Below are 14010 nucleotides of genomic sequence, written 5' to 3'. Positions count from 1 at the left end.
TGCTGCCAGTCTGCCCAGACACACCGACAGAGGCCGTGCTCTGTGGAAGCAGCACTATGAAAACAAAGCCACTGCACTACACTACAGACAGACACGAGCTCTCAGAACTGTGTGAACTATTATACATATCATACAACTGAATAGCACAGATACATGTAAGCAGCATGTTCATCTTGTATCTGGTTTAGATGAACAGCTTTAGATACAGTTGGGTTGTGGGTTGATGATCAGCTCATGTCTCAGGTGTAAAGGACTTTCTAAGGTCAAATGATTGCATCCATGTAAAACCACAATCTCCTCATTACAAATAACAGTATAAATTAAGGAAATGGTGAGAAAGAAAGACATGAGTGAGGCCCCCAGGACCAAGGGCCCGCAAATTGCCAAAAACCCACTTAAAGAGCAACTTCACACCAGGTGAAAATAAAGTTAATTAATACTTAGCAGCAGCTGATCTTGCTGTTATCTACTGCAGTGATCTGGACATGTCCTCAGATTGTGTCTCCCGTACAACAAGGCACAAACTGCTAATGTGGTTATAACGCAGCAAATCCACCTGCTGACTTTGGAATCACAGTGCTCAAAATATCTTCCTGCACCTGTGCTACAATCTCCTCCTTAATATACCTCTACTCTGAAGTGGGATTTCAGTGCAGTAATCGTTTCCAAAGTGAGGCGACGTGAAGTACAGAATACGTAGGAACACGTGTGAAGACATGATTCATTATCACCACCGTGCCTCCAGGACCTCTCTGTCAGCATGAGCTCTTCGCTGACAGCACCGTGTCCCAATTTACACCTCAGCAGCAAGAACAGAGGAGCGGTCAGGTGAGTTCACCTCCACCCTGCTGACGCCGTGCTCACTTTACAACTGAACCTGAGTCAGCTTTTACTGAGCTAAAGTGGAGACAGACGTGTGAACAGACTCAATCACTGCACGGTAACGTGAAGTGAGATATGAGGTCTTTGCTCAACATGTCTGTAAATTCATACAGGAGTTTTAACCCAGACTTTCTCTCTTCGAATAGTTAAAATAGTTCATATGTGATGTTACTCACCATCATATCAGCGACCCGCAGTTCAGAGGACATCAGCAGTCGCAGGTCCAGGAGCGTGAAAAGGTAGACCAGAACACAAAGAAAAGAAACAGCACAGAATCAGTCACGACGCACAGATATGTTTCATACTTTTCCTGACCTCTAGTAGATCATCACTACTTTTCCCTACCTTACATTGCTGTTTTGTTCAGGTCTGTATACACTCTGACACTCTTCCTGAAGTTTCCTTCATGTTTAAGAGTTTGTAAGTTTTTTCTTTTTAGCCACATCAGTCTCATCAAAAGAAAAAGATGAGACTGATTAACGTTTAGAGTGTCCACCGCATTATGTGAGGCAGAGCGTCAAAAGTCACTGAGGTACGTCGCTCTGAGTCGTAGCCGTGGGAAGCAGAGGTGCTCAAAGTGTTGCTGCAACGCCTACCACCATGTGCCTGAAGCATATTTGTATCTTTTTTTTTTTCCCCTGCACACCCCCACCTCTAGCAGTTCCTGTCGCTGGTGATGTGTTTTAATTACTGTGAGCGGTGCCAACTTTCCAGATGGTTTCCTATAATATTTTATATAGTCAGCTACAGTGACTTGTCCGTAGGCTTATCAATGTGCTGTGACGGGAAGGTCTGGACCAGATCCAGACGGTCTCTCCAGCATTTCCAAAAATACCTTTTCAAATCCAGTATGTGTGCTGATAGTACACTTCTTAACTACTTCATGCTGTTTTCTTAATCTGATGCAACAAATGAAACAACCAAAAAAACAAATTCACCAGTCTACCCTTGAATTTCACCCAAACGTACTGTAAAATCAAAGTTAAATATTGACAAAATATATTCCAATATATTAATATACTGTCATATGTTGTAATTGGTTTAATAGGCAGCTGAACCACAGCATCCGATGCCTCTGTCCTACCACCTCAGCACAGCCATGTTTGTCTGAAGCCAGGAAATTACCAAACAGGCACAGCCAGCGGCCCGAATAAAATCGCTTTCACCCTAGTGCTGACTTTGCAACTGCAGGAAATTAATTAACTTCAACCCTGCATGAAAAAGCATAGCCCACTCGTTTATTTAAACGTAGCCACTCCATTGGTGCAGCAGTTTGCCAACGCACAGGGTTCTGGCTCAGTAAAAACACTGAACCAGCTAGTGACACTACAGGAAAAGTCAAAGAATTCCTATTATTCCTATTATTTCCTATTATTCAAATAAGTCATTCCAATTAGTGCTCTAGGGACCCTGAATGTCTGTAGCAACAGTCAATCAAGAATCAAGAATCAAGAATCAAGAATCTTTATTGTCATTATGCAAGGCACAATGAAATTTTGTACAGCAGCTCTTTGGCACAAATAGTAACATAAAAAGGCTTATTTAAAATCTATCTAAATAAGTATAAAATAGAATAAAATATAAAATAAAATAGGGATAAAGAATATGATGAACAGTGCAACAACATATAAAGTGACTGGTATGAATAGTCACTCTGAACCAATCATAACAGTCACTCTGAACCACAAATGTAAACCTCATGGTGGCACAACAGGAAAAGTCATGGGATCATCAAAGACAGTAGACAGAAGACAGACCAACCAAAGGACCAACCAACACTGCCATTCCTGGAGCCCCTTGCATGGCTAAAACTGTATGATAGAATTAGATTAGATTAGAATATGAGGTCTATAGTCTCGTGACTGACAGCCTGCCTCCTAGTCGGCTAACCTCCGGCCTGCTATCCTCCAGTTTGCCTCCCACAGAGACTCAGCTGCCTGACACCATGATTGATGCCCAGCCGGGGCCCTCAGCCAGACCCTGAGTTGGCTGTTCCCCCCAACATCCTGTCTGTTCCTGCATTGTGGGTTCCAGCGGAAACCTCGCCTGTTCCTGCATTGGGGGTTCCAGACAACATCCTGTTCTTGCATCAGGGTCACAGCCAACATCTCACCTATTCCCAAATCTGTTCCTGAGTGGGACATCCCAGGTGATGTCTCGCCTGTTCCCAAGTCCATTCCAGAGGCGGCAGTCCCAGCCTACACCAAGCCTGTTCCTGAGCTTGTTCCTGACAAGCGGCCATCCCAACCAATGTTCCACCTGCTCCTAAGGCTGTTCTTGAGACAGCCGACATCAAGTCTGTCTCCTGAACCCCAACTGGAAGCCCCTGCTGACCCCCTGACTGATCTCGACAGCCCCAGCTACACATAAACAGACCTCTCAGACCATCAGTCAGTTGTTGTCTTTACTGACAAAGTCTATTCCTGTCTCCTGCCACCACTCATTTTTCTCCGTCCCCATCTTCTCCCCTTCACCTGCCATTCTCCTTTTACCCACAAGATGTCCCCAGACTTTTTTTCCTGTTCCACTCCTTCACCTGATTTATATTTGTAAGAGCCAAACAGATGAGCTGTGATGCATTCAGGGATAAGTGTATTGCCAGCAGTGGAGCTGTAGTGCTCCCTGATGGACAAACAATGCAATAGCGACTGGCAATAAAATAATTCTAGTACCTGTCTCTGGCTTTCCATTATTTTAATTTCTTGTCACTTATTAACTGTTATAAATGCCAATACCGATTAATCTGAAATTAGCTCAACTTGACTCATAAAACTGGACCACTGCTGTATCGGTCAGGCTCCACAGCAAATGTGCAGATACCGATTAGAGTTACTACTAATAATACAGAGAAATACTTAGTGCTGAGGAACATTCACTAGAGCATCAAATCAGGATTAAACAGTTCCACTGAACACCCCCCCCCCCCCCCCCCCCACCCATAAATAATCACTTCCTGTTTAATTAACGTTTAATTACATCAGCCAGCTGTTTTAGGAAATTACTGGGCTTTGTTTTAAAAATGAAATGAAACATTTGTGAGCTGTTACTAAAGATTCAGGTCTTCAGTAGGAATGAATGGGTTCGGAGCTCAGGGGCAGACAGTACTGAGGCCAGAGACTGTATAAGACATGGACGTAGCACCCGTGACTTCACCCACTGGTTTCGGGGAGTCGGTTTTGTGACCAAACCATAGGCATTTAAGCTGCGCCATCTTGGATTTTAGTGGGAGTGTACTTTCCTTATTTAGCGAAGAGGCGGTTACTCTACGGGTCAGCCGGCCGAAAACCCAGCCACTTAGCTCGGAGCAACCGAGCTAGCCTAAGGCTAATCAGCTAGACTAACAAGCTAAGCGGCAGCTACACGCAGCTACATCCACCACACGCCAGTCCCCGAGTCCGACCCGACAAGCTCGACCCCGTATAAAATGTTTAATATTTACCGGCTTTCACCGCTGCCTCCACCCACTATCCACTTACAGCAGTACACCGCCGCTTACTGACGGAGCTGCTCTGTCCATGCAATGTCGGACTTTTTAAACAGAAAAATGAGACGAAATAAAATTGTAGCCTAATATTCCCACAATAAACGGACTCTGAGAGCACGGAACACACCGCAACAGCGTTCCTAACATTAGCTGCTCCGGTCCTCTATCTGTATCAGCAGCGACCAGAAATCGGCAATTAAGCTAGCGGCAAAATATGCTAATACATGCTAATTAGTGCAAACATCCAGGTAAAATAGTGAGAAATGTACTTACCGAAAAAACTGCAACACAGACTCCTTCGACGGTCGGTTAGTACAGTCCACACTACAACAAGCCATACTGTCACAAAAACCTATCCGGACATTGGCAAACAAACACGAACACTGCAGCCGCTGGAGCTAGCCGGAAGCCTCTGGATGTAGCCGCCTAGCCCAGCCGATGCTTTAGCAAAGAGCTAACTGCAAGAGCCTGTCTATGGGCCTGTCACTCTACGTAACCACGCCCTAAATTATTTATAAATAACACTAAAACGGTTGTGGTACAAAAAAAAAAAATCACCCCCCCCTCCCCACACTGCTCACGAAGGTGGAAACTATCAATAGAGACCAAAAACAAAAAATGTACCAGGCTGTAAATATGTTTTTTTAGGCTGTAAAGTTGGCTATTTTAACATGGGGGGGGGGTGTCAATGGAGAATTGCTCACTTCTGGAGCCAGCCCCCAGCGGCAGCCGAGGAACTGCAGCTTTTTGAACGCAGAAGTGATCCTCACTGCTGAAACCTACAACTCCCCCCCCCCCCCCCCGGTCACCAGATGTGCTACATTTGGTGGTGATGGTTTGGCAAAATTTGATATTATGGGCCTCAGATGCACGATAAGCATAAGACAGAAGGTCTATGAGCTGGACTGTCTTGAAGACCTGTCATTACCTGTCAGGTAAGACCCTCCTACCCTCATAGTACTGTTTTTTGTACTGAGAGCCTTTTGGGAGGAAGGAGGCCTACGGGTCATCAAAGGACCAGCCTTCACGGAGGAGGATCCAGCCCCCTGAACTTGGACTCAGCTTACTCGGATTAGAGTGATCCTTGTGCCTGCAGAGAGAGGCCTCAAAATGGGATCACCAGCGCCGGGCTTTCATCACAAACATTGACAATAAATATATTTTTGCTGAGTCTGATTCCACAGGATTCCCGCTCTGATGTCTGCAGTGCTTACATCTGCACAAACAGCAGAAACCCTGGGCTGTGTCTCTATGCAGGGTGGCTGGCCTATCAGAACCGTGTGGGTGACAGTTCAGGCATTTATCGTCTGCTGGGAGTGACTGTTCACCTCCACACAGACCTCATATCTACACAGAGACTCAATTCACTATAGAAATGACACCATTCAGAATCATCTTACCAGCGTAAACCACATTTCTTAAAGTTGAGGAACTTATTTCCTATTATTCTAATCGACTAACACACACCGACTAAGAGTAGGTTGAATTTACCAATCAGATGATTCATTTCTGCTCTTTGCTGATTGGCTGAACAAATGATTTTGGCTGATAATGCAATGCAGTTTGTTGAAAGCTTTCAGGACCAGATCCTCCCATATCAGTAACATCATGCAGCTGTGGCAGACTCATGAAAAATGCATCCACTACATGTGTATGCTTTTACTGTTATTTTACTGTCGCAGACCATAAACACAGTATCATCAAACAGACCACACAGCTGGATCAGTACCTAAAGCATCTACAAAATTCCCACAGATATTCAGCTGACCGCCTTCAAACTGCTGCAGCAGTTGTACGTTTACAGTGAATATGACACAGGAGCACATCACCTACACTTTGGCGAACAGTCACCAGTACCTGAGAGCCTGACAGCCGCTCTGCACCGCTTCTCCGCTGCCAGATGTCGGTCTCTTCCATTCGCCTCAGCTGGGTCGGATTTGGGCGGATAATCACACGGACATCACCTGCAGCTCACCATCGCATCGCACACACAAACACACACCGGGTCCGGTCCGCCCAAGCACCGCGGAGCCGCGGGGGAGTGGCAGCCTCGGGCTCGGGAAATGCTGCGTCAAGCTGCCGCTGTCAGACCGGAAACACGGAAGCATGAACGCAGCCTTCAAATACCCACAGACGATAATATGGGCTCACGCAGAATAAACACTCTGTGCTGATATAATGTAAATATGGACTGATATATGTGGCAAAATGATGGAGAGCTCTGTTAACTCTAACATTTGTGCTCAGTAGCAGAAAACATTATAAATACAGGTATATACACATACATGAATGCATACACATATAGAGTTGTACATATGATTTTTAAATCCATAAAACTGAGATCTTTAGAAATTTCTGCAAATTTAAAATGATTAGAAATTTAAAAATTTAAATCTCTCATTTACAAAAGTCTTCAGGACTTTGTAGAACCCTCTTTGGCAGCAGTTACAGCTTCCAGTTTCTTAGGTGAGTCTCTGAAAGCTCTGTACATCTATAGATTTGGGCAGTTTATCTCAGTCTTCCTGACAGATCCTCACAGGCTCTGTCAGGCGGGATGGGACGTGTCTGTGAACAGCCATCTTCAGGTTTCGGCACAGGGTTAGAGTCTGGGCTTTGGTTGATCCATTGAAGGACAGTTAGAGATTCAATTTTTTGTTTCATCTGTCCAACCACTTTACCATGAAGGTCTGACTGATGGAGTCCTGCAGAGATGGTCGTCCTCCCAGCAGGTTCTCTGATCTGTACAGAGGATTTTTGCTGTTGTTGCTATTTTGGTGTGTGTTTGTATGTATATATGTGTATATTTCGCTGTCCGCCATGTTTACCTTCATTAAATCAGATGCAAACATCACCAGGCTGCTACAAAACACACACATTAGACAGGTTTATAACTCGACACACTGCTGTTGGTGCGGGAGACATGGGATTATCAGATCCCTTAATCCTGTGCGTCACAGCCTCCTCTCCAATTAAAACAACAGCTCCTCATGGTTTGTTCCTGAAATGCAACATGAGGCAGACAATGATGTGTCTCCTTATAAGATATGATGTAATGATTTACAATGTGAAAGCTGTAGAATTAGGACTGATCGTATGAACTGCTTCAGCCTTCAACTGTTAATTGCACCAATTAACAGTTGAAGCCACATCATTTGTGCATCTGGCTGCAGATGTGTGGCCTCGTGTCTCCATGTCTCTAGCTCAGTGTGAAACATGAAATAAGAAAAAAAAAACCTATGAAAATAAGAAAAGATCACTGTCTTCCACAGTGATGGGCTGCACTGCTCCCTGCTCCCTATACTGAGCAGCTGTAATAATACATTAACTGTGTGTAAATATTGGGTCATCAATCAAAAGAGACATGAAATCCACCCGTACCAACCGAATGCCCCTTTTTTTTTCTCTCCTGTGTGTCTGAACACACAGAGTGGAGCCTGGTCTCTGCATCACCGCCTGCAGCTCTAATTCACAGTTGCTCTTATGTAACACACGAGACCTGCTGCTGCTGCTCCTTTTCATCTCAAATTCACCGAAGCTGTTTTTAGAGAGCAGCTGACTCTGTGCTTTCTATTTTCAGCAGCAGGAACAAGACGAACGTGCTGTGTATCTACAAAAATATACTTTTTGTTTATTGAAAAAGAGGCAAAAGTGCAATAGACAATGACTCACTTGCATCTCAGTCAGGTGGTTACAGTGAATAAAAATAAAAAAAAAAACACACACAAAGCAATATGGTACAGTTGCAGAACTACAACACTGTGTTAAACAAGTTGCATAAATTATAGTACAAAACTGTACACAGTCTTACAGTATTTACACGAGCTAAATTTGCCAAATGCTAAATTTGTCCATTCGTCTTTTCTTTTTTTTTTTTTTTTTAAATATACAGTAAATAGAAGTAACAGCAATTTTAGCCGTGTTACGTTTTTCACTGGTCTTTGGACCATACCGTCAGAATGGGAAAGACAAAGGACACTGAACTAGAACCAATCAGCAGATAGCAATCAACCTCCAGCCTCTGAGGACGCACATCTGTGTCCCAACAGACTAAAGAAAGACTAAATGTGTTGTGGTATTTTAAAAAAGCTAGCAAACCTAGCTAATGTCTGTACAGGTAGAGAGTGGCCATGTTGTCTTAACTTAAAGTCCCACTTTATGTAGTTATTTCAATAGCCTTGTTGAAGTGTCCTATTCATCCTTTGAGACTTTTGTCCCACAGTGCTATTTTTTTTTCTTGTCTTGAGATCACGACTTACGTCACAATGTCACCGTCGTTCTATCTACTTTCTTTCTGTCCACTTACTCAACATGCTGAGTCCTATGCAATAGAATAACATACAAAATGGCTGCACTGCGTCCTGGTCTGCTGTTAGTGAACACATATTTATCTTTGCATATGGTAATCTTTTCAGAGGTCTGACCCATCCCTCTATAATTGTTATATTAAATATAACATTTTGATGCAGAGAGTCTGATCTGGTCTGCTTCCATACTTCTTTGTCAGTGTGTTTGTCCACCAAATTGCATGAGTACCTTTACTGGCAGACTGGTCAGAAGGTCTGGGCGGCCATTGGAGCTGCATCTTAACATCAATTAAACAAAGGCTAAACTAAATCAAAGGAAATATTTCTTTCTATCTTTCATCTCGAAACTTGAACAGCTGAATTCTTTTTGTTTTTTTCTAATTCTGAGGCTGGGACTATATTGTTTGTAGTTGTGTCGGTGTTGTTTTTACAAAGAATCAACTTCCTCCTGATTCCAGCTGTTGTAAATCTTGGCAGGACTGGGGTCATTTTAAAGGTTCTTCTTCCAGTTGAATCACCTCACCTCAACATTGGGGTGATCATCTATACAGCTGCCGTAAAGCAAACCAACAATTCAGCAAGAAACTGCTGTTGTCTCTTTGAGAAGAAGGAATGACTTAGTGACTTATTGCTTTAAGACTAGATTACAGTTAGGCATGTGGTTGTAAGGGTAGAGGGTGGGGTTGGTTGAAATAAAAGGTGCAGTCCTGATTAATACATATGCCGTCACATATCATTCTCATAGTCCCCAATCATCCTCCGAGTGTTTGACGCCAGGAAGATGTCGTTATCTTGAGGACAGTCATGGTGGCAGGAGCAGGTCTTGATGAACATCATCTTCTTTGTGAAGACGTCTCCATCTGGGCAGTGGAACTCCACCTCGGCTGTGATCGTGGTGTGAGGCGTGCAGCAGCGATTGTCCGTGCAGACACCGCAGAACTTCGGTTTGTACAGCCTGGTGCTGGAGCAGCCCGACAGCTCAAAGCGCATCCCACGCTGGGCCTTTGGAGTCCGAATACATTTCTTCCCCTTCTGTGGGACACAGGCGATAATCAGTGATTTACAGGTCAGGATACATTTTATGACAGCGACCATGGCATCCAAAATAGCCATATGAATAACTGGATGAGTATTAATGGCACAGCTCTAGAACGCTCTAGACAAGACAAGAGAGACACCTCCTGTTGCACCTAGTTGATGAGCCATTAGTCCTTTATTGTCTGCACCATCCCAGAAATAAGTAAATGCTTCTTCTTTGTTGTCCTTCCATATTTTAGTAAACAAACTGACCTTGATTTCTTTCTCCTGTTGGCTGTTGCAGGGTCGGACCATGCAGATCCTGGTCTGTCTCTCCAGCTGGCAGCGCTGGTTGTCGTTGGTGATACGGGATGAGATGGCCATGCCACAGGTGGCTGAGCACTCACTCCACTCTGTAGTCTGGACTATACAATTATCTTTGGGACTCTCCCTTAGCGGCCCGTGGGGAGACGCCTGTCTGAAGACTGAGACAGGACTTGAAGAGGGCAAGGGGTGAATCTGAGAGGCTCCTACAAGAAGAGGAAGAAAGGAGAATGGACAAAGAGGTGCAGAGAGAGAAAAGAGATTAGTGTCATTATTGTTGCAATATCACTCCTGGCCAGCAGCAGCAGCACTGAGATTGAGATGATTAATCCTTAATCCGGGTTAAGATTTGTGGTCCAGAGTGAAATGTCTTGACAATTGTTGAGTGAATCAAAGAGTAATTTGAGAACTTAACGCCCTACAATTTAATATAGCATCATCATCCGGTCTCAAGTAGTCAGTCAATGTAAATCATGCGTCGCATCTTAACAAAGAATCATAAACTCATAGCAGTCGATGTGACAGAGGCGACTGACCGGCAACCACCGACTGGTAGTGGTGGTCCCGAGGTGTCTGCTCACACACCCACTCCTCACAGCATTTCCCAGGGATCTGGATTCGCCGTGGGTAGGGGCAGTCAGGGGAAGGAAGCCGGATGTCGCTGGCACACATTGGCACACAGCCGATCTCTCCGTTCATGCACACACAGTGGTGCTTACAGCTGGGCTGGAAGGACTCCCCGCTGCGGTAGATCACCCCGCCGAGGTCGCATGTCTGACCGTCCTGAGCTGTACACAGACAGAATACATGCAACACTGTCACTCCTTATTAATGATGAACCTATGGACTACCAGAAGATACAAATGATGATTAACAGGGCCCTGGTTTCCTCCAGACATGATGCTTAGAATTGAGTCCCAACAGTTCAGTCTTCAGAGACTTTGTTCCTCACAGTCTGTGAGTCCTTTAGGTTATTTTTTTCCAAACTCCAAGCAGCTTCCATGTGATCACCATCTTACCAAGGCCCTTCTCCCCCAATATCTCAGCCCGGCCGGGCTGCCTGCTCCAGTCCTGGTTGTTACAACATTCAGGATCACTAACAACCAAGTGACATCAATGGCATTGATAATGACCAACAGTAAATAAGCCTTTTGGATGGGAGGCAAAACAACATAAAGTATCTACAACCAAGTCCAGCTTCCCCCAATTCTACTCTTTTTGGAAAACCATGACCTGGATAACTGAGATCTTCACAGACAATGTCATTGAGATGATCGACTGTCCTTGTGGTCTGGTCAAAATGTGATCAAGCCCCAGAAACTACAGATGTTAGCTGCACCCAGTGTGCCTTCACCCATGAGAACAAGTCTTTCAGCCATCCTCACATAGGCTGCAATATTCCCATACACTGTGTGATTATCTGTCACTCCACCCCTGTCATTGCTATAACAGTACCACAGAACTAAGAAAGAATATTGGGTCACCTCACAGTTTGATGCTATGTCTCCCTCTGGTGCCAAACCTCAGCTATTTACAGATGAGGTTTTTTTTGCATTTTCTTTAATTTAAAGAATGTTTATTGTTAAAATGACATATTCAAATGACATTGTTAGTATCACAAGAAATTACTTCTTAAATGTTAAATGTTTCAGTGGTATGGGGGCAAATAAAGATGTTATATGGTGGTGTGTTTCATGGAGGATGTATTACCCATGCAGATGCCAGTCTCAGTGTCACTCAGCAGAGCGTAGTCACAGTACAGCTCCTTGTGATGGTCGCAGGGCTCCAGCAGGGAGCAGGGCTCACCCAGCTGCCTGGCGCACACCTTACAGCAGCCGCAATCATCCAGGACCAAGCTGGTCCCCAACGGGCAGAGCGGGGGCTCCGCGGGGCAGGCACAGGGCTGGGAGCAGTCCTGGGCCACTGTCTGCAACAAACACACAAACCATAGTAGGTTAAAACCCCATAAAACAAGTAGCAGCAGGAAGAAGATATATTTGAGAACAGAGCAAAAAGATGCTCTGCTCTACAAGACAAACGGGTACACAGCCATCTTCATCCAGACACCCAACAAACATGGCTGGGTCCAAAACCCATGAGGTCCTGCAAGTGAGACCTTTGTAACCACTGCTCAATGCAACACAGACCACACAACGTCCTTAAACATGTGAGGAAGGTTTCTCCTGTTGGAGGGCAGTGTTGTCAGGGATGTACTGAGGGCAATGTCCCTCCTGTCCCTGCCGTCTGTCCCAGTGAATTGCATCTAAAATCTTTTTAAATTGTATTCAGCCGGTGATGTTGAACCTGGGTAGCAGTCACCTGACACCTGACATTCAAAACCTCCAACACCAGCTTTGTATAGGACTAACATGACATAAATAATAAAGTATTTTTAGGAAGGAAATGGCACGTTGAATGCTTTGTGTGTATATGTCAACAGTAATATGAGTTTTATTGCTGTTGTTGTTAAACTTTTAGGTCAATTGGTTGTCAGTTGTTTTTTTTCAGATAAAGTCATGATATGGCAGATGTTGTTTTCCAGCCATCAACACAAAGGCTGTCATATTCCTTTGCGTCATTCTCTGATGTGCCACTTCAGTGGTTTGGTTGAATGAGCAGACACCTCCTCACCCTGTTCACCATTTAGTCAAGTTTAGTTTTTAGCATTGTGGTTCAGACACTGACAAACAACCTTTTATGACACTGAGACACAAGGACATAAACAGTATGAACATATCAACACGTAATTGAAAATATAATGAAATCTAATGGAACAAGTCTGTTATTGTTTTGGTCCAATTTCATGAGAATGCCACAAGATGGCGACACCAGGCTGTGATCACATGGTGGGCCCAGCAGACACTTTTCCCTCCCACAGTTCAGCATCAGCCCAGCGGACAGGGAGCAGGTTTGGAGGAACAAAACATGACAGCAACAGTGAAGTGTGGTTGTGGATGAACCAGCAGGAGCTCCCAGCATTTCAACCTAGATAAGCAACCCTGAACTTGTATCATCTGAGGTTCATGGTGTGTGACTGCACTGTAAGGTAATGACTCACATGCTGACTAAAACGCACATTGTTTGTTGAAAAAAGAAAAAGAAAAACTTACCAAAGAGATGATAAGCAGGAGAACGGAGAACGTGGCTGAGGTTTCTGAGGACATGTTTCTCTGCGGGCTGCAGTCCACTCAGTAGTACTGGTTCCTGTGGCAGGAGGCTCGCTCTTGTTATTCTCTCTGCAGCAGACTGATGAAGCCTGGGGAGGAGAAACTGGCTTAAATACCAACCCTGGTGGGTGTAGCCGGAGAAACGAGAGCCATGCAGCTCCTGCTCGGAGAGGTGAAAACATTCCAAATCAAACGGCCTCCTCACAGAGACGGCCTCCCCTGTCACATCATCAGATCACAGGGTTGTGCCAACCGACTGGGGTGTGTGTGTGTGTGTGTGTGTGTGTGTGTGGGTGTGTGTGTGGTGTGAATTTCAGGAATGTTTGGTCGCACAATCTCAGTAATGATTGTGGAAAATGAAGGCAATGTGTGCAAAACACTGACAAACTGCAGAGGACAGGCAGACACACACACACACACACACACAAAAGGGCGGCTGCTGTTCAGGAACTGTCTGTTTCCAGGATTAGACATTAAGAGGCAGAGGCTCTGTACAAGAGCCTGAAGACCACAGATACAAGTCCTCATGATCCAGAATCTCTGTCAGACGTGGACTGTAACACGAGTGCTTTTACATGCACACGAGGATCCTGGCTGATGTCTCATTCTGGTTTTGAGAAACCTGGTTTTGCTACCTTGAGTACTCCAGCAGTAACCAGGACACTCTTCTGCTCTGGTAATGTCCCAGGGACAGTCTGTGGGAGCGTCCTGTTGTCTCAACCTTTAATTCCACTTTGGCTAATTTACGACAATTCGATTATGTCCAGTCCTGTAACAATGAGACATTCACTCTCAATCAGTGAAGGATTGTTGTCCCTGCTGCTCCAAAATC

At 44.7% G+C, this 14010-nt stretch overlaps 1 protein-coding gene across 1 annotated transcript; it reads right to left on the bottom strand.

Moving 5' to 3' along the window:
- Window positions 1-8197: 8197 nt before the first annotated feature.
- Window positions 8198-13252, bottom strand: ccn2b (cellular communication network factor 2b). The gene is made up of 5 exons (XM_041053951.1): window positions 13122-13252; window positions 11722-11938; window positions 10548-10799; window positions 9961-10217; window positions 8198-9702 (listed from the first exon to the last, which is right to left on the bottom strand). Exons 1-5 carry the CDS (start codon window positions 13173-13175, stop codon window positions 9397-9399), a joined length of 1086 nt encoding a protein of 361 aa, XP_040909885.1. The 5' UTR covers window positions 13176-13252; the 3' UTR covers window positions 8198-9396.
- Between the last annotated feature and the right edge of the window lie 758 nt (window positions 13253-14010).

This window comes from Toxotes jaculatrix, chromosome 13, assembly GCF_017976425.1.
Source record: "Toxotes jaculatrix isolate fToxJac2 chromosome 13, fToxJac2.pri, whole genome shotgun sequence".
Lineage (NCBI taxonomy): Eukaryota > Metazoa > Chordata > Actinopteri > Toxotidae > Toxotes > Toxotes jaculatrix.
Note: the sequence above shows the minus strand (reverse complement) of the source record. Positions and strands in the feature narration are given on the sequence as shown.

What these genes read in the sequence shown, in the direction of transcription:
- ccn2b (XM_041053951.1), bottom strand. Translation starts at nt 13,175, where the DNA reads ATGTCCTCAGAAACCTCAGCCACGTTCTCCGTTCTCCTGCTTATCATC. An exon ending in TGAGACTGGCATCTGCATGG is followed by an intron (nt 10,800 to 11,721) that starts GTAATACATCCT and finishes GTCTGTGTACAG; the next exon opens with CTCAGGACGGTCAGACATGC. An exon ending in AACAGGAGAAAGAAATCAAG is followed by an intron (nt 9,703 to 9,960) that starts GTCAGTTTGTTT and finishes TGTGTCCCACAG; the next exon opens with AAGGGGAAGAAATGTATTCG.